Source organism: Mus pahari, chromosome 9, assembly GCF_900095145.1.
Source record: "Mus pahari chromosome 9, PAHARI_EIJ_v1.1, whole genome shotgun sequence".
Lineage (NCBI taxonomy): Eukaryota > Metazoa > Chordata > Mammalia > Rodentia > Muridae > Mus > Mus pahari.
Genome location: NC_034598.1, coordinates 27,610,759 through 27,631,161, shown reverse-complemented (window position 1 = coordinate 27,631,161; position 20,403 = coordinate 27,610,759). Strand labels below are relative to the sequence as shown.

Sequence of the window (20,403 nt, the reverse complement as noted above, 5' to 3'; positions counted from 1 at the left end):
GCAGGCAGGGCAGGCAGGCAGGGCAGGCAGGCAGGCAGGGCAGGCAGGCAGGCAGGGCAGGCAGGCAGAGCTGAGGCTGGAGCAGAGGAGGAGCCTTGAAGAAGCCAGATATGGGTGGTGAGGGAGAGGGGATTTGATTGTCTATGGAGTTTAGGGTCAGGGTCAGAGTCACTGAGAAGGCTGGTTTCATTGTCAGGGCTGTTGGCAGGGACATCCTGGGAGACCTAGGTCATTGTCATCTTTTCTGTGTGAACTGGGTAAAGGACTGCCTCTCCCAGAACCCTCATCCGTGGACACCCCTCAAGGGCTTTGAGAGGCTCCTGTAAAGTCAAGTCTTTAAGAGCGTGAAGAATGTTCCGTCCCCTCTCCTTGCACAGAGAGCAAGCTGAGGAGCCTCAGAGCCAGTCACGTTGGCGGAGGCTGCTTTCCAAGAAGCCCTGGCTTCTAGAACAGGTGGTATGGCCTCTAGCTGAGATGCTCGACCCATCGAGGGTGACAGGTTATAGGGGCCTTCCTGCCTGTACTGCTCACTTACCTTCTTGCTGTGACGAGCAGTCCAACAAAAGCAATTCATAAGCAAAGGTTTATTTTAGCTCGGTGTGGTCCGGCATGGCAGAGGGGCACGTTCCAACCACAGTCAGGAAGCAGAGGGTTGACCAGAGCTGGTCTTCTCCATTTCACACAGCCTTGGACTTCACATGTGGGACCTTGTTGCCTATGTTCCAGAGCCCACATTTGGGAGTCTTCCTACCTCAAATTAACTCATTCTAGAAACTTCCTCACAGATGTGCTCAGAGGTCTGTCTCTTAGATGATTCTAGACCCTGTCAAGTTGACAGACCCTGTCAACATGACCCTCTGCCATGCCAGACCCTCTGCCATGCCAGACATACACACACACACACACACACACACATATATATATATATAAAATCTATGTATCTATCTATTGAGATATTGAGATATGGTCTGTCTGTTTAGCCAAGGCTGTCCTAGAACTCACTATGCAGATTGGGCTTTAAACTTTGTGTGTGTGTGTGTGTGTGTGTGTGTGTGTGTGTGTGTGGTGTCACTATGCCCTTGTAGAGGTTAGGGGACAGCTTTGTGGATTCAGTTCTCTTCTCCCATCTTTACTTGGGTTCTGGGGATCAAACTCAGGCCATCAGACTGGCCTGGCAAGGACTTTTAGCTGCTGAGCCATTTTGTTAGATTCCTGTACTTTAATTTTCTTTTCTCTTGAAAGGGGGTGAATATTGCCTCTCAGAGGTGGTTGGCATAGATAGGATGAACCTTGCAAGATGTCTCATGAGATACCATGACCGCAGCCCCCTTAGCTTTCCTTCACCTTTCTGAGTTCTTGGAACAACCCAGTGATCTGGGTAGGGTGGGGACGCTATCCCATTTTACAGGTAGAAATACTGAGGCTTGAGAGGGGAAGCGAGTGACTTGTTTGCTGCCACCTTTTATATCTGTGTCTGTTTCGTGGAGAAAACAGTCCCTATTGTGTATTGCCTTTTTTTTTTTTTCTTCCAGAAGGGACTTTCTCAGCTAGAGACATACGTGTGTCTTGACCTGCAAGAGAAATCACTATTTGCTTTGTGAGTAGAGGAACACAGCCTTGGCAGAGGGAGTCTGTTTTTCCGTGTTACAGCCTTTCCGCTTCCTGCCCAGGACAGCTGCGTGCTCCAGAATGGCTCTGCCTGTGTCCCAGGATGGTCACATGGCCTCTCTCTGCTGCGCCCCGGTAATTAGCCGAGAGCCGGTGCTCTAGGCTTTCCAGCTACACCAGGTACAGCGTGGCACCCTCAGGCATGGCTGAAGTCAGAGTCACAGCTGACTCTGGTGTGTGCCCTATTGCTGTGCCAGGACCCCGTGCAGGCAGAGGAAACAGTGAGGCGGGTGGGTGCCCAGTTCAGAGCAGTCTGCTGGGTGCAGTGGGGCGAGTGCTCTCTTCTCTCTGGGTCACTTACCAAGGCCAGCAGTCTAGCCATCTCCCTCTGCCCTCGGAGGTTTCACAGATCCACACAGCCACGCCCGTCGTGATTGCTGCTGACCTGGGTGGGTCTGGGGTGCGCTCCGGACTAGACCTTGCCACTTTCGGTTAAGGTCACATTTACATTCACAGGGCGTGGGGCCAACTTCTCCAGGTGAATTTTTTTTTTCCTCCTTTTGGTGCTTCTGAAACAGCAGTTTTCTCTGTAGTCCAGGCTAGCCTTGACATTTTGGGAATCCTCCTGCCTCTGCCTCCCTAGGGTCGGGAGTACAGGTAAACAGTTGCTTCCCGGTGACTCTGTTGCCTGCCTAAGTGTCTCTCGCTCGCGTCTCTGCTTGGCTCTGACTCAGCCTTTGACCTGGGAGCCACTGCTGTTGGCCTGGTCTCGTGATGAGCTTCAGGACAGATGAGCCTGGCTGAGCAGTGGCAGCGTGCTGAGACAGCTGTGGTCTTGGGTGACTCGAGCAGGGCCAGTGGAGGCCCTGGCAGTTGGCTTCTCAGAAGCCCTGATGTCTGGTCACCTCCCAACTCTTAACATCCCTGGGGGATATGTCTAAAAAAATTTTTTTTAAGCAGGGTCTTGTATCTTAGTTAGGGTTTTATTGCTGTGAACAGACACCATGACCAAGGCAATTCTTATAAAGGCAAACATTTCATTGGGGCTGGCTTCCAGGTTCAGAGGTTCAGTTCATTATCATCATGGCAGGAAGCATGGCAGTGTGCAGGCAGACATGGTGCTGGAGAAGGAGCTGAGAGTTCTACATCTTGATCAATGGCAGCAGCCAGAGTCTCTGAGCTACTCTGAGTATAGCTTGAGCCTAGGAAATCTCGAAACCCACCTTCCAAGGCGACACCTGCTCCAACAAGGCCACACCTCCTAATCGTGCCACTCCCTGTGGCCAAGCATTCAAAAATCTCTGGGGGCCATACCTATTACCTATTCAAACCATTACCCCAGGCTACTCTGGAGTCGGCTATGTAGCTGAGGATGACCTTGAATTCCCAGTCCTCCCACTTCTGCTTCCTGAGTATTGAGATCAAAAGTGGGTATCCCTGGGCCCACCTGTCTGAGCCTCTTGCACGCTAGGGAAACACCGTGCTGATGGAGCTCTGTCCTCAGCCCCCTAAGCCGGGCCTTCTGCAGCCAGGAAATCCCCCTGTGCCGCCGGCCAGTGTCTTCTCAGGTCCACATCCTCTTCCTTTGTCTCCTTGGAGCTAACAATGAAGAGCTCTTCCGCCTGGCCTGTCGCTCCCAGCTCAGCCGCTTTCTAGACATGCTTGCCTTTGCAGGCCCCAGGGAGCAGCTGTTTGTCCCTGCCCTGTTCCTGTGAGTTGGCCGGCTCTGACAGGACCTTTGGTTGGCTGGCTAGCTACTTAGTGCCTGCTGCAGGGAGCCTCTTTTGCTCTGCGTTTCTTTCTTCGAGGTCACCCTGGTTTGATGGCTTCAGTCATCAAACATTTCTTTGGCGTCTGGGAATTTTGGATGCTCTGGAGGCTTGACTGGAAGAAGCTGGGTGGTGGTTCTACCAGGAAAGTACACTGCCCATGGTCCAGTGTGGGAAAGGAAGGAGTGGGCAGAGCCCAAGTGACAGAGGTTCCCCGGTCTGGGTCCCATCAGGCTCCCTAGAGTTGCAGGAAGCAGAAGTAGAACCAGTTTTACTGTCCTGAAAATGGTTCTTTTTTTCGTCTTTCTTTCTTTCTTTTTCTTGAGAGGATATGCCAGGGCGTGAGAACTCATATTCCTGAGGAGGAAGGGCAGCTCAGTGGAGACAGTTGGCCTGGGAGTTGGGAGAACTGGGTCACAGCTGCTGACCAGTGGCTAATTCACTGTGTGACACTGTGGGGGAGTGATCACTGTGTCTCAGATTGCCATCTGCGCAATAAGGGGGATGGGCAGCCGGTATCTGCCTGCTTATCTCAGGAGGTCACACCACGGTCTTGGGGTCCATCTGTGTATTAAGTGCAGTGTTTGTTACAGAAAATTAAGAGACTGGAAGGATGGCGCAGTGGGGAAGGGCGCTTGCTGCTCTTCCAGAAGGCCCAGGTTCGATTCCCCGCATCCACACTGGGTAGCTCACTAGTTACAGGCTATGCATCTGTCATTCTCTTCTGGGTACGGCATGTATGTAGTGTGCATACATACATTCAGGTACATACACGTCAAACAAACTTTTTTTTTTAAGAAAATAAGAACCTTGAATGTTTGATTTTTATAGGTGCTGGTTGGGTTAGGTCTGGGACTGTTCAGAGGAGAAGTCACCATTTTAAAGAAAAATCTTATCCAACAAGGTGGTTCATACGTGTGATCCCAGCACTCTAGAAGCTATGAAGGCAGGATTACCAATTCAAGCCAGGCGGGCGTACAGAGAGAAAACCTCTGTCTCAAAACAAAGATAAAGTGAAACAGTAACACACACACACACACACACACACACACACACACACACACACACACAGAGGCACAGAGACATAGACACACAATACATACACAGAGACATAGACACACGCACACAGGCATAGGCACACAGACATAGACATACAATACATACACAGAGACATAGACACACACACATACACAGACAGACATACATAAACACACACATAGGCACACATGTACACACAAAGAGACAGACACATACATACAAATAGACATACATAGACACACTGAGAGACATAGATACTTACACACACACACACATACCTACACACATATACACATAGACATAGACACATAGACATAGACACACAGACAGACATAAACACACAATGCAGACATAGACACACGTGTACACACAGAGAGACAGACACATACATATATACAGACATGGATACACATGAATACACACAGAGACATAGACACCTACACACAGACAGACAGGCATAGACACACCGAGAGACATAGATAGATACCCCCACATACACACACACACTTGCACACCCCTAATTGATAAGTCTAAGCAGCACATGGCAATTCAAGTCCAAGAGTGCACAAGGTAGGGGGCCAGTGGACTTGGGACACATGGAAATCCCCACTGACTGTGTCTGGCTCTTCTGGAGACTCTGTCATTGTGCCACCTTGTTCTGAAAGAGTCCGGATTCTTACCTGTCACAGTAGGTCACAGTTTACAAAGGAGGCTGGCCCTCTCAGGGGAGCCTCAGAGTGACCGGAGTGACCGCTGCATCTGTACTTTAGAGTGGGGAGGGAGAACAGAGCTTGGAGAGGGCCCTGGCTTTCCCAGAGCCTCTAAGTAATGTGGGCTTCTGCTGTCAGGCTCAAAGCAGCTCCGTCCATGGGCGGGCTCGGGTAGTGTTCACAACGGTTTCTCCTTATCTTCTGAGGCAGGATTTTACACTGTGGCACAGCTCCTGCCCCACCTCAGCCTCCCAAGCAATAGGATATGCAGGTGTGAGCTGCCACACCCAACTCGAGTTTGTTTTTCATTTTCTCGAAGCTGAGGAGGAAGGATTAAGATGCCAGGCGTCTCCTCTCCGTTCCCCATTCCCAATCCCTGTCCTTCCTACTTATCTCTCTCTCTGACTTTTCTAAAGCCCCCGGTGTCTTGTTTCCTAGCTCAGTGTGTAAGAGGGAAGTTCCCTGTTATAGCCTGTACTTAGCTCCAATTAGCAGTTGGTGAAGTCTCCGGTTTAGCCATTAATTTGGGACCAGAAGAGGCCACCCACCTCCGGGCCCCTGGCTGTCATCCGTGACACTTGCCTGTCAATGCTAGCTCGTATCTTCTGAGGCCTGAGGCCTGTAACAGGCTTCCTGGAGAGCATGGGGCATGGTCCGTCCTTTCTTTTATTTTTATTCTTTGGTTTTTCAAGACAGGGTTGCTATCTATAGCCTTGTTTATCCTAGAACTAGCTCAGTAGACCAGGCTGGCCTTGAACTCACGGATATCTACCTGCCGCTGCCTGGGATTAAAGGTGTGCATCACTATGGCTGACCTCCAGGGTGTATTTTAAAATGTTTTTGTGTCTAAGCATACCCCTTTCAGGTCCGCATTAAAACTGCAGCTCACAGCTGTCTTTAACTCCTGCTTCAGGGGACCTGACACCCTCACACAGACAGACATGCATTCAAAACACTAATGTGTATAAAATAAAGAAATAAATAATTTAAAAAGGTGCTCCAATTGTATCTAAAACATTTCTCAGACATTCAAAAAAGAAAAACCTGGCTGGGCAGTCTTGGTGCACACCTTTAATCCCAGCACTTGGGAGGCAGAGGCAGGGGGATTTCTGAGTTCGAGGTCTACAGAGTGAGTTCCAGGACAGCCAGGGCTATACAGAGAAACCCGTCTCGAAAAACCAAAACCCATAGTCCCTGTACTACAACTGGTGTCCCCTTGACCAAAGGGTCCCCGAGCATCTGGAAACTCACAGACCTTCAGATCCATGCACATTCAAGGTCTCTCCTCGGCCCAGAGCAAACAGCTACCTCTTTGTCCCGATGCCTGTCTTACTTTTGGGTCTTATTGCTGCGAAGAGACACCATGACCACAATAACTTTTATAAAGGAAAACACTTAATTGGGGCTGGCTGACAGGTTCAGAGGTTTAGTTCATAATCATCATGGCGGGAAACCTGGCAGTGTGCAGGCAGACATGGTGCTGAAGGAGTCAAGAGTTGTTCATCTTGATCTGCAGGCAGCTGAAGGAGACCATCATTGACATAGCATAGTACCTCAAGGCCCACCTCCACAGTGACACACTTCCTCCACCAAGGCCACACCCACTCCACCAAGGCCACACCTCCTAATAGTGCCACTCCATATGGGCCAAACATTCAAACAAATGAGTCTGTGGGGCCATTTCTATTCAAAACATCGCAGCTCCAAGTCAAAATCCTTGATTTTAGGTCCAGGGTCTTGCTTGGATGGTCCTCCAAGTTAGCTTGGGCCCTCTCTTCACCCAAATGCTACCATCCCCGGTTACAATAGTTAATTGGCTCCTCTTACTGTGCCATTTAAGTTATCTCCTTAGCCTGTCATGTTGAGAATAGAGAGGGGTGCAGAGGGAGGCCACTCAGGAGCCCACTGAGTCACCGAAGCTATACCCTACCTATTTAGTCCCAGTGCCTGGCCCATGGTGGCCTTGTTGATGGATGTAGAATGTGCCATAGGATGCATCATAGTTATTTTTCTATTGCTGTGAAGAGACACCACCACCAAAGCAACTTAGAAAGGGAAGAATTTATGCTGGGCCTATGGTTCCAGAGGGTTAGAGTCCATGATGGCAGACTGGAGGGGATGTTCTGCACGGGGGAGTCATAGCTGAGCGCTCACATCTCAATCTACAAGTCTTCTGAGACCCCAAGGCTTGCCTCTTCCAGGGATGAACTTCCTCTAGCAAGGCCACCCCTCCTAACCCTCCCCAAATACCCACCAAGTGGGGATCAAGTATTAAATGTCTGAGACTTGCTGGGTGTTTCCTCGAAGCCCACAGGACTCTTCCCCCCTCTGGAAGGAACCTTGGATCAAAGTGGCTGTCGTGAGAAAGTGGTTGGTTTTTCTGTTTGTCTGTTGTTTGTTTTCTGACATCGGACTTAGGTTTTGAGATGTGAGCCTGACCGTGACCTCTGAGTGAGCTACAGGAAGGAAGTAATGTTTATTGAGCACCTGCTGGAGGCCCAGAACTTTGGAGTGTCCTTTTGCATTGTGGTCGCTTGGTCATTGTGAGCTGACTTGACTGATCGCCTTGGCTTTTGTGGTAAGGGCGTGGTATGTGGAGAAGCCATTCAGTGTCCTGTCCATAGATGTTTGGGTCTTTTAGTACATTTGTGATAACGTGCTGTGTCGAGGTCACAGTTGGTAGGTGGTGCTGGCTCCTGCCACCAGGCCATGCACGTGTCTGTGGACTGCTGAGAGGGCAGAGTAAGTATGGTTCGTATTGCCACCAGTGAGGGCTTCCTGTTGTTGCTTTTGTAGCCGTTGAGGAGAGCAGAGAAATCCCTTTTACCCAGTGAACTGTGAGGCATTCCCCGGAGAGGAGCGCTCTGAGCTGAGCATTGCAAATAAGGAATTAAAATAATTTGGGTTGTGTTTTTTTTTCCTTTTTCTAGACAAGGCCAGGCTAGCCTTGAACTTCTGATCCATCTTTGGATTTTTGCAGGATTAAGGATTGAACTCAGGGCCTCGTGCATGCTAGGCGAGCATTCTGCCAACTGAGCTACATCCCTAGTTCATGTTGACTGTTTGTTTCTGGCTGCCTGGGTGCCCTGGGCTGTAGGGGAAGGCAGTCATGGGTGGGGTGAGAAGGAAGAAGGTTGAGTCCCAGGGACTCTTGTCAGCAGATCTACCCCACCCTGTAAGGCTTGCATCCCTAGGGTTTCTAAGCTCCTATCCCAGAATTCCCCTTTCTCTCCTACCATCAGCACAGCTCTGGACCTGTATCTGAGTGCTCCTGCAGTGGCCTGAGTCTGGGACTTTCAATCCCCAGGGTCAGATGTACAGGGTGCACCGCAGGGAGCATGGCCTTGTGCTCTGTTGGGCTCTTGGCAATGAGCTGTCAAGGCTGACCAGAACTGGGTTCTTGGCAGCCACCATTATCCAAGGACCGTGGGGATGGTTCCAGGGAAGCAGGGCAGAGAGGGTGTGTGTGTGTGTGGGGGGGGTGTTAGGGGAAATGGAGGATGGAGGGGAAGGTGATTTATTCTTGCCCCTCCCCTCCCTCCTATAACCACCTCCGTGATTTTCACATACCATGATCCACTCTTCTGTCCAGAAGGAGATCACTGTGGGGGACCTTCTGTAGGTCCAGAAGCATCTCAGGCTAAGGTCATCTCTCAGATTTACCCCTCCCAGGTTCGTGTCCTCTAACTCAGCCCCTCCTTCCAGGCTTACTGCACTGTCCTCCAAGGACAAAGAAATGGCTGCGTCTGGTCTCAGTATGCGGTTGGGTTCTTATGACTCCCACCTGTCTGTCTGGGCTGTTGTATGGCCGCAGTGGTTCTTGATTAGAAATTCCACTCTGCCCTGGCTGGATTGAATAACTGGTTTTACAAACCTCCCAGCCTCTCTCTCCCTCGACGTCTGGAATGCGCTGTGTGCCGGTGCGTGGGGAGTCTTTGAAATCAACTTTCTGCCTAGAGGAGGGTAGAAAATGATGTTTGCCTTGCCTCCTAGGTGGGCTTGTTTTGTGACGGCCATAGCTCCAATGCCTGGGCCAATTCAGGAAAGCTACAAAATGCCCCCTGAAGATTTTACCCAGCTCAGGAAAGCCTGAGTGAGGGAAAGAACCCTGTTCCTAAGAAAGACTCACATAAAGAAAACCCACAAGCCAGGCAGAGTTGCAGGATGCTGCAGAGGGAGGCAGGCTAACATGGGGACCAGCTTAGATACCCGCACCCAGACCTGCACGGATCCGCACACACGGTGAAGTGAGGCTCCCCCTCCCTGAGAGTCACCCATAACTGCCCCTTTGAGAAGAGTTTCTATTTAAATTTCTAGGTAAGGGAATGTGGGGGTGGGGGCGGGGCGTGGAGCTGGCCTGAACTGGTTTTGAGTGTATTCCCAGTGATTGAAACTGTGTTCTCCTAGTGAACTTTCAGGGAACGTCCCCTACTTGCAGTCTTACGCATATTTGGGTGTGCATATGGCTAAAATCATATGTGCCATGGGAAGGGACATTTGCCGTGAGCAGAAGCATATATAAAAGCCAAGTCTGTCAGTCAAAACAGAAAACCACCTGTGCTGCTCCTCTTAGCAACCGAGCTCCTTCTCTTGGACCCCATCAAAAGACGCCTCAAAGGAAAGCCAGGGCCTTTCAGAGCCATTTGATTCAGGTGGCCTGCTGTGTACCATGACAGTGTGGCTGGCTGGTCTCTTCTATCACTTGGCTTCTGAATGACATTTCCTTACTACTTTGCTGTCTGGGTTTTTTTGTTTGTTTGTTTGCTTGCTTGCATTTCATTTTTTTTAAAAGATTTATTTATTATATACACTGTAGCTGTCTTCAGACATACCAGAAGAGGGCATCAGATCTCATTACAGATGGTTGTGAGCCACCATGTGGTTGCTGGGAATTGAACTCAGGACCTCTGGAAGAGCAGTCAGTGCTCTTAACCGCTGAGCCATCTCTCCAGCCCTTGCTTTTATTTCAATCATTTGATTAAGATGCTAAGATCCCAGAATCACCTGATCTTGATGTAACCCTGGTAACAGAAGTTCAGGGAGGTTGCTCCACGGAGTTAGCACCAGGCCAGCCTGGGCCACATGAGACTGTGCCTTAAAATAAAATAAGGCGCCTGTGGTGATAGATCAGTGGTTAAGGGCACCGGCTGCTCTTCAGAGGACCTACGGCCAGCACCCACATTGCAGCTCACAACCATCTATAACTCCAGTTTTGGGGATCTGACTCCCTCTTCTGGCTTCCTTGGGGGTCGGGCACATAAATGGTACACAGACACACATGTAGACAAGACACATACATGCATAAAAAAAGATGCTCTGTTATGACAGCAGGCTTTATTTTACTATCCGACAGGTAACTAACAGGAATCAAAGTAAGGATGTGCCCTCACTAAGGCAGGCCCAGAGAGCTAGCTCCTGTCCCCTGCCGCTGACTGGTTCTTCCTGCTCTAGATGGAAGAAAAGGCTGGGGCAGAAGCGCGGGGAGACGTGCTGTGATCCATCAGTGACCATCACCAGTACTGTTAGTCGCCTCCATTTTAAGACTGGAGAGTATGTTGCAGTTAGAGGCAGTGTTAGTCCGCGCCGCAGTACTGTAACAAGTTACCTGAGCTAATCAACTTGGGAAGAGGAAAGGTTCATTTGGGCTCACTGTTTTGGGGTCTCTGGGCTGTGATCTAATGACTTGGTCCACCTCCCTCAAGGCTCCACCAGCTCCCAGCAGCCCCACCCTGGGGAGCAAGCCTTTATTACAAGAGTTTTATACCCTGAGAGACACTCAGTTTAAAAAAAAAAAAAAAAAAAAAAAGACATGACTTTTCCCTGCAGCCCAATGTTCCAGAGACTCCCTGACTCCATCCACGGGACAGACATTTGCTCCCTATCCGATTTTGAGTCCTTGTGCCCCGGGTGAAGCCTGGCAGTTCACCTGGAGCACAGCAGGAGCCTGTAATGCGGGCTAGGGTTGGAAGCGGACCTCACAGACTCCTTTAAGTGGAAGGCTGTTCCAGATGGGATGAGCCGGCCAGGCGCCAACCAGATGCATCCTGAGGACCTACAGGTGCCGGGCGCCACACAGGATGGCCTGTTTCCCAGCAGCTTCGTACAGCTGGGCCTGGCTCTGCCCATGAGAAAGCTGAGCGCCAGGCTGGTTCTGAAAGGGCCCGGATCATCCTGGACAACAGAAGGGCAAAGAGGCAGCCTGGTCCCACAGCCTAAGGCCTGGCCGCAGACTGCCGGCGTCACGCTCTTTTCCCACCGTGTCCCAGCTGTGCGTGGCCTGTGCCCCTACCCTACCCTGTTTAGCTGAAGCCATCCAGTTTGACGGATGATCTGTTTACTTCCTGCACTGGAGCTGGGGTGGCTGGCTGCCTGGGGCAGGGCTATAATTAGTGAAGGAGGGGACCGGATTGCATGCTGGCCTTGACTGATGACTTTATACCCGGATGGGTGAATTGATGTCATCAGAGATGTAAATATCACTTGGAAAATGTTAAATTCCCGGGGAGAGTCATGCCAGCTTCTTGTCCTGATCAGTGACGCTCCGAACACCTGCTCAGGGAGCCTGGGTTAGCCCGTGCTGGTGTGGGGACAGTGTAAAAGGTGACACCTTCTTTGACCTTGAGGGATGGATCTGTGGTGGTGAGGTCTGTGGTGGTGAGGGAGTCAGGAGGCCTGGGCTTTCTGATCTGCCATGGGATTTTTGCCCAGGGTTTGGAGCCTAGGAGCTATTTTGACCGGCTAGCCTCGCAAGGAGATAGCAATGGTGCCTGGTAGGGGTGGGAGGATGCGATCAGACCAAAGGAAGTTTGGTTTTACTGCTGGCAAGGCTGTCCTGGAGTGGTCCCAGGGTGCCAGGGAGCTTGTAAAAATCAAAGAATCCACCCATTGTCCTTCTGCCGAGGGCCGAGATTGGCTGTGTATGAAGTGGCCCCGCAGCTCCGGGATTTAAGGGCCAAGCAGAAGCGGAGACTCAGGTGGGAGAGAGGGGTGAGGACAAGCCTGGGGTCTGGAGGTGGGTAGGGGGACGGTGAGCACAGGAGAGATACCAGGACCCAGAGCTCATCCTGTAGGAAAGAGGAAAGCTTTAACCTTGCAGAACATATGGAATCAATCCTGCAAATACTAACTCAGATGGGCTGTGCAGTTCGGCTACAAGATGAGACTCAAACTTTTCCCCCCACAGACTCCATGAAGCCCCACCCCCTCCTCCCCTCAAGAACTCTGGGTCCCCGCCTATTTGATTGCCTCCATGCCTGGACTCTGACAACGCCTGCGCTCTGTGGAATGGCACCATCTATGGTGGTGTGAAGGTTTGATTCCCCGAGTCTGTGGACTGTTTAGGAAGGATTAGGGGATGTGGCCTTGTTGGAGGAGGAGTGTCACTGGGAGACAGGTTGTGAGGGTCCAGAGACCCACGCCAAGCCTAGGCTCAGTCTCTTCCTATGACGTGCATCCAGAGGTCCGAGGTGCGGGTGTCTTGGGGCTGACCCACACAGGATTAGGATTAGTGAGCAGCCCTGTGGGTATGGAGTCATTTGGGCAGATGGCTTTTTCGGCATGTGCTCAACCACTGAGTTATATCTCTAGCCACTTCAGTTTTTTTTTTTTCTTAAGTCAGCCCATGCTGACCTCCAACTTGCTTTATAGCCCTGGATCCTGTCTCCTCCTGTCTTAGCTTCCCACTGTTGGGAGAGAGCCGGACTTAACTCTTTTCTTCTTCTTCTCCTCTCCTCTCCTCCTCCTCCTCTTCCTCCTCCTCATCTCCTCCTCCTCTTCCTCCTCTTCTCCTCCCTCCTCTTCCCTCCTCCTCCTCCTCTTCCCCCCCCCACAAGATAGGGCCTCCTGTAGCCCAGGCTGTACTTGTTTGCATCCCTTTGCCCAGAGTTTCCCTAACTTGCTCATACAGAACTGCCAGCTGTCTCCCTCCATGCCGTCAGCCCTCCTGATCATGTATACCACAGAGACCTTTCTAGGAGGTGGGTCTCAGCAAACCAGGGTGTGTCAAGTCTTTGCAAACCAGGAAAACTCAGCTTCAAATGGAAGAGGACTTCTGGGTCCTCGAGAGCTGGTTTTCGGTGATCCCATCCGCTGTTTCTGTGTCTCAGAGGTGTGGCTCTTGGCCATGCCTGTCACTTCTCTGAGCTCAGGCGGAAGCAGGCACTTCCCTTAACATAGGATAGCCTTGGTACTATGTGAGGTCACCATAGGCTGTAAGGAGCCTCTTATGGCCACTGAAAGGCTGGAAGTCCTTGTGGGGCAGCCTCTGCTTCTCTGGGCTTGCTGAATCGCCAGCGTAGCTCGCTAACACTGTCAGTCTATCCCTCATTTCTCTCACTTTGGACATGGCTTCTGTGGTTCCTCTTTACTACTTTCTGTGGACTGGAAAAGTTCATAGAGCTAATGGCCATTCCCTGCCCTTCAGAACACACAGCTCCGGTGCCAGAATCCTTGGTTGTGCAGACTTGGGGGAAGTGATGTCTGACCTTGAAGTCTGTGGGAAAGTGCAGCCCACGTTCCTTTGCAGACATGGGGTATAGATACTGACCAGACTTCTTCAGTGACAGTGTATGTGTGTGTGTGTGTGTGTGTGTGTGTATAGGGGTTAGGGAGAGAAAATGGGAGAGCGTCTCTGATGTAGGCTGACCTGGAACCCTCCCACTTAGCTTCCTGGGAGGTAAAATTACAAGCATGCAGACCACGACAATTGGGGATTTCCAGCATTTAATACTGTGGATCCCCAAGGCTTCACAAGGCTCGTAACAACCGAACACACTCAGAGAAGCTTGGGGGATCGTGCCCTGGGATGTCAGGGGGAAGCTAAGGAGGAACAGGAGGCCATGTGGTAAGCCCATGTGGCTAAAGTGTGTACCATGTCTCAGTGTTAAAATGCTAGTAAGGAGAGAGAGAGAGAGAGAGAGAGAGAGAGAGAGAGAGAGAGAGAGAGAGAGAAACACTTCAATCCCCTAGAAATCTCTCCTGTCCTGTTCTGACCTTCCGCCTTCTCAGCAGTCATTCCGAAGGGAAATTCCTCGTTTGTGATTTTATGCCAAGTGTAGTGTCTGTCCCTGAACAGCTGGGAAATGTCCCTGGGGTGGCATGCCTGAGTATGCATGTCGGTGACCCTGTGCCCCATGTTTCTAGACCGTCCATCTTTATCATCTCATAAGACCTGTCAACAAGCTGTGGGGTGAGCAGGACCGGAGTCTGTGTTCATACCCATTACTCAGATGAGAATGTAGACTCCTGGTGAAGCCTGTCTCAAAGCAGAGACTCAAACCCATGTTCTCCGACTCTGCGGGCAGTGGCGTATCCCTGGTTCACAAGCGCTGTCCTCTATAGTTGGTATCTGTCTTCAGGGGCTTTTATAACACACCACCACAGAGTTCTCCTTGCTCACAGTCTGTGGGTCAGAGCCTAAGGTTAAGTTCTGGAGAGTTCCAAGCCCTGGCTCGCAGGGGGATGTCTTCCTTATGCATCTTCCTGCGCCTGCCCTTCTGTGTGTTTCTCTGTGATCATCAATATCTCCTTCTCAGTCCTCTTCAGTCAGGGTCTTGTGTAATCCCAGGCTGGCCTCAAACCAGAATGTAGCCAGAGAGGACTTAACTGCTAGTTCTTCTGCTTTTACCTGTCCAGTGCATAAACCACCACCTGGTTTATTCAGTGCTGGGAATCGAACCCAGGACATCTGCAGTCTAGGCAGCCACTTGATCAACTGAGCTATTCTCCCAGCCTGTAATTTCTTACAATGACAGCACTCATATGGATTAGAGTCATGGTAGTGATTTTCTCTCTCTCTCTCTCTCTCTCTCTCTCTCTCTCTCTCTCTCTCTCTCTCTCTCTCTCTCTGGGAGATAGGGTCTCATGTAGGCCAGCTGTCCTGAACTTCATGTGTGGATGGTTTTGAACTTCTGATTTTCCTGACCCCACTTCTCAGTGCTGGGGCTATAGGCGTGTACTACCGCTCCTGGTTTTTGCTCAGCAGTGGATGGAGAAGGACCTCCAGCATGCCAGGCGAGCATGCTCCAACGGAACTATCACACCTTCACGGCCCCTCACCTTCTATTTCTCCTGCAGCTGATTGGGGGCCTGGTCCTGTCGGTGGGGATCTACGCAGAGGCGGAGCGGCAGAAATACAAAACCCTGGAGAGCGCCTTCCTGGCCCCCGCCATCATCCTCATCCTCCTGGGGGTGGTCATGTTCATCGTCTCCTTCATCGGGGTGCTGGCTTCCCTTCGGGACAACCTGTGCCTTCTCCAGTCGGTAAGTGGCTCCTCCTAACCCTCATCGTACGTAGGGAGTGGTTCTTGCTGTCTCTGAGAAAGCTGAAGAGCTGTCCCTCTCCCCTGGCCAGTTCAATTCCTTCTGCCTCTCACACAATCCAGCCGCCCTTGAACATTTCCTGAACCAGGAGGAGCACAGTGGTCCGCCCCAGCTACTTCACATCAGCGGGTGCAGCTGACTTGAAGACCGCTGTCACAGAGATGCTGGGATCTCCGTGCTCTCGGTTGTCATGGGAGAGATGGCAGCTGCAAGCAAGCAAAGCCAGGGCGTGGGGGCGGAGTGTGATGAATCATCAGGCTCATGCAGGCAGGGACGCTAACAGCACCTAACAGCACCATCGGGCCAGGCTGAGCAGTCTGTCTGCCACCGCCTGCTACCCCTGGTCATCCTCGGGCTCAGAGTCCTTATTGCTGAGCTCAGGACATCTTTCTTGGACACCCTGGTCAGAGTCCCAGGACACTGCAGTACCTGGCTCAGATCACATGTGTATTAGTCAGGGTTCTCTAGAGTCACAGAACTTGCAGAAAGTCTCTATATAGTAAAGGAATTTATTGATGACTTACAGTCTGCAGTCCAAATCCCAACAATGGTTCAGTAGTAGCTGTGAATGGAAGTCCAAGGATCTAGCAGTTGCTGAGTCCCACACCGCAAGAAGGCGAAAGAGCGAGAGCCNGACTCCCTTCTTCCAATGTCCTTATATGGTCCCCNGCAGAAGGTGTAGCCCAGATTAAAGGTGTGTGCCACCACACCTTTAATCCCAGATGGCCTTGGACTCGGAGATCTCCCTGTCTTAATCTTCTGGATTCAATCACCACTGTGTCTCAAGATCTCCATACCAAGATCCAGATCAGAAACTTCTATCTCCCAGCCTCCAGACTAGATTCACTGGTGAGCCTTCCAATTCTGGATTGTAGTTCATTTCAAATATAGTCAAGTTGACAACCAGGAATAGCCACTACAACATGTCACCGTCAGTTATATGTGACAAACATGACATAGTAAACACAACCCCTGTCTGTAGCTGAGGGATGACACGCCAATGCTGGGGACACGGAGTGTGAAGACTCACTTCCTCTGTTATCTGAGGGGATACCTTTGTAGTCACATAAGCAGGGTCTTGGTACTGCCCAAGGCTGGAAATTGCTAGAATCTATTTGGTCAGTATCTATTAACCCGGGGGTGCTGCCGCGGGCAGGGTAGATGGGTGGTTCTCATGGAGTAACTAAAGAGATGAAGCTGGGTGACTTGGGAAGCCTAGGCCATGAGGCTCTGCATCACTAGAAGGGACTGAGCAGGCTGAGGCAGGAAGAACCTCTGGGCAGGGTAAGGGAATGGACGTGTGTCCTCCGAACCTCGGGTACCCCTTCTATACTTGGCTCACTAGGAAACCTCTTCTGAGCTGTTAGGGGTGTGGTGGGGAGTCAGGAACTGGAAGTGGGGCCCAGGCCTGTTTCCTCTGGTGTGTTAGAGGGAGGGAGATACCACTGTTCATCTAGATCCCACTGAGGACGCCTGGGGAAATCACGAGGGGCAGCTCAGTCAGTCTCTAGATTCAAGACTTCTCTAGCAAAGCCCTGTGTTCTCTAGGAGAGACCGCAAGGCTCCGCCAGGGCGGGCTAGTGCCTTATTACGGTTGATCTCAGAGCAGGTGGGGAGTCCCTTGAGCCTCTTCCTACAAACCCCCAAATGAATCTGTGCATCTTGTTTTACAGTTTATGTATATCCTGGGGATCTGCCTGGTCATGGAGCTTATTGGTGGCATAGTGGCTTTGATCTTCCGGAACCAGGTAGGCCTGTGGGTTCATCATCGGCCATATGTGTGCCAAGCGCCCAGTGGGTATGCTCTGTGCTGTACCCAGGGTGGTGCTGCCGTGGGCAGGGTAGACAGATGGCTCTCAAGAAGAGGGTTAGGTAAGCTAGGATAGCCCAGGCCATGCAGCTCTGCATCATGAAAAGTGGCTAGGAGGGCAGAGGTGGGCGGATCCTGTGGACAGGCTGGCAGAAGAGTGTGGATGGGGGTCTACTGGGCTAGTGGGGTGAGGTGTGGAGGGGAAGATGGAAGTCAAGGTTGGCTGTCTGGCTCGGGGTGTACATTGGTCCTCAGAGGCCAAGGGTTAGGTGCCCTGGGTGACTTTGAAAGGCAGTGAATTGTTAGAGATGTCTGCAAGGAAGGACTTCGCCTGACTCACGCCTGTCTCAGTCTAACAGCTGAGTGGAGAAGAGGCAGTAGGAAGTCAGGGCGACATGGGAGGCTGTGACAGTCACCCAGAGAAGACATAATGGCGGCTCAGATGGAAGTGAAGGCTAATGTCCCCAGACCACAGACGGTGGGGTTTGATGAGTGTTTTGGACATGTACATACGATTGAGGGGAGGGACAGCTTGAGTGACACCCAAGACCCAGCAGTGTCTGCAAAATGAGGACCCCATAGCCAGGCACAAGTCCCAGAGCTCCAGGTTCTCATTGTATGGTTCAGACATGCGCTAGCCTAGTGGTTCTCAACCTCCCTAATGTCGAAACCCTTTAACGCGGTTCCTCGTGTTGTGGAGATTCCCCTCAACAATAAAGCTAGTTTTGTTGATACATCATAACTATAATTTTGCTAGTTGTACATCATAATGCGAGTATTTTTTGGAGATAGAGGTTTGTCAAAAGGGTCACACTGCCCATAGGTTGAGAGGCACTTCACTAGCCCCTCCTCGGCATTTCTTGTCCAGGATCCCATTAGTGATGTTGTAGAGCTGTCTTCTGACTTAGGGATGCTGGGATGGAACCCAGGACCTTGCACATGCTAGGCAAGAGCTCTACCGTGGCTGCACACAGAGGTTCCTTCTGTAACCTTCTTCTTATGCCTTCTTCCTCCTTGGGTGGTGTTATGGGTAGGGCTTGAGCAAGGCCTGTTTGCAGAAGTCTAGGACTCCTGTCCACTTCCCTGACTTCACCCCACAGGTCCCTGACGTCTAGGTCCCTGGCCTTCCGGGTACCGTTAAGACTGTGCCTCAGCAGGAGACAGAGGCAGGCAGATCTCTGTGAGTTTGGGGTCAGCCTGGACTACATAGCCATTTCCAGATCAGACAGGGCTATGGAGAGAGATGCTGTCTCAAGACAACATGACTGTGTCTCAGGCTGTAGGCAAGTCATGCCAGAAACTTGTTGAAAGTTGATCCCCAAGTCACCAATTGGTGTCTGACACCCTCAGAGAACACCGTGTCTGATCCCTGTTACATCCTGCATGAGAATGGTGGGTTTCTGACCCAGGAGAGAACATGGATAGTGGGACCCAACCCTGGTCAAGTCTAACTGACTGAGGACCTGCTTTCTAATGGGTGATTTCTCAGGGTTTCGGGGAGAGGGAAAGTGGGACAGTTCCCATTGTGTTGATGGAGAGTCATCAATGCCAGTGATTTACACACACACCCGTGTGTGTGTGTGTGTGTGTGTGTGTGTGTGTGTGTGTGTGGTTTGTTTTCTGAGATAGGGCCTCTATAGTTTGATGGCCTCAAACTAGCTATGTAACAAAGATGACCTTGGTTGTAGAGATGGCTTACGGTTGTAGAAATTTTTTCATCCCAAGCCAGGGTTTCTACCATTTAGTTTCCAGATAAAAGACACATATAACCTTTATATTTACAATAAGCTTTAATCAGCACAAGAGCTGGGCAGATCTACCCTCTATGCTATTAGGATCTACTTTCCTATTGATAACCCTGAGTTATTACTTACTATGTTAACTCCAGCTGGCCAGCCCTTGGTGCCATGTTTTCATAACTCCTAAACACATGGCATCTCTCTGTTCCTTCTTCCCCTTCTTCCCCTTTATGGTTCTCCCCAGACCCCCGAGTCCAGGAATCCTAAACCCCTCCTATGTCCCTCCTGTCCAGCTATTGGCTATCAGCATCTTTCTTCACCAATCAGAAATAACTTGGGGGCAAGTTCACATAACATCACTTGGATCTATATGCAGTGTAGACTTTCTTGTCTCTCGGGCAGCAACCAGGGTTTGGGGGCCTACACTTAGCACTGCAATAACACAGCAAAAGACCAAACCTCAACAGCCTACTGCCTGCATCGCCCATGTGCTGGGATTAGGAATGTGTACCACCCATACCCCAGGCCCTTAAATTGTTTGCTCTTTTCCTGCTTCTCAGACTATCTACTCCGAGCTGGCAGGAATGCGGTACTGGTTCATTTCCCAGAAGCCTTAAGTAGAGAGAGGTATTTATTGCAATCGTATATAGCGATGCTTTTGGGTGTGAACAGCTCTCAGTTGGCCAGTGGCCTTGCAGGGGTCTCGGTTAGGACTTTCCTGCCTGAGCCCCAGAGCTAGCTCATGGTCAGCACCGTTCCTGGCTTTAATAAACCCGTCCCTACCAACTGAGCTAGTCCTGGTTCCTGTGTGCCTCTCCAAGGCTTTCAGATTTGTCATATTTCAGTGCTCTGTAGGTCATTTGGGGCCATGACATAGCTTCCTTCCTTTAAATGAGGAGGCTGAGCTGAGTGACAGCCACTGCTTTGGAGCCTCTTGGGACCTTCAGGCCCCATAGTTCAGGAAGCCAGGGCCTGGGTCACAAATGACTTTCCTGTTATTCCCACACCCTATGGGCCTCATGACCCCTGAAATGTGTGCTTCACAGTGTGTGGGGGGGAAGTTCAAGGCTATCCCTCAACTACTTAGTACGTTTGAGGCTATCTCCGCTACCTGAAACCCTGGCTCAAAACTAAGCATGCCAAAGAACAGGTGTGGTTTAGTTCCAGTACTCAGGAAGCAGAGGCTGGTGGACTCTGTGAGTTTGAGACCAGCCATGGCTACACAGTGAGTTCCAGAACAGCCAAGGCTATGTAGACAGACTCTCAAAAAAACAGACCAACTAACAACTACAGCAAAACCCCAATGTCAAAGCCATAGTAAAGGGTGCAGAAGAGGTGCTTGGGAGAAGGTGGCCGCGGGTGCAGAAGAGGTGCTGGGAGAAGGTGGCCGCGGGTGCAGAAGAGGTGCT

At 51.0% G+C, this 20,403-nt stretch overlaps 1 protein-coding gene across 1 annotated transcript in view; it reads left to right on the top strand.

Moving 5' to 3' along the window:
- Nucleotides 1-20,403, top strand: part of Tspan15 (tetraspanin 15) — a 43,293-nt gene that overhangs the window by 10,653 nt on the left and 12,237 nt on the right. Inside the window, exons 2-3 of the mRNA XM_021205439.2 lie at nt 15,200-15,385; nt 17,119-17,193. Of these exons, the coding sequence (XP_021061098.1) occupies nt 15,200-15,385; nt 17,119-17,193 (261 nt within the window). The remainder of the gene's footprint in view (nt 1-15,199; nt 15,386-17,118; nt 17,194-20,403) is intronic.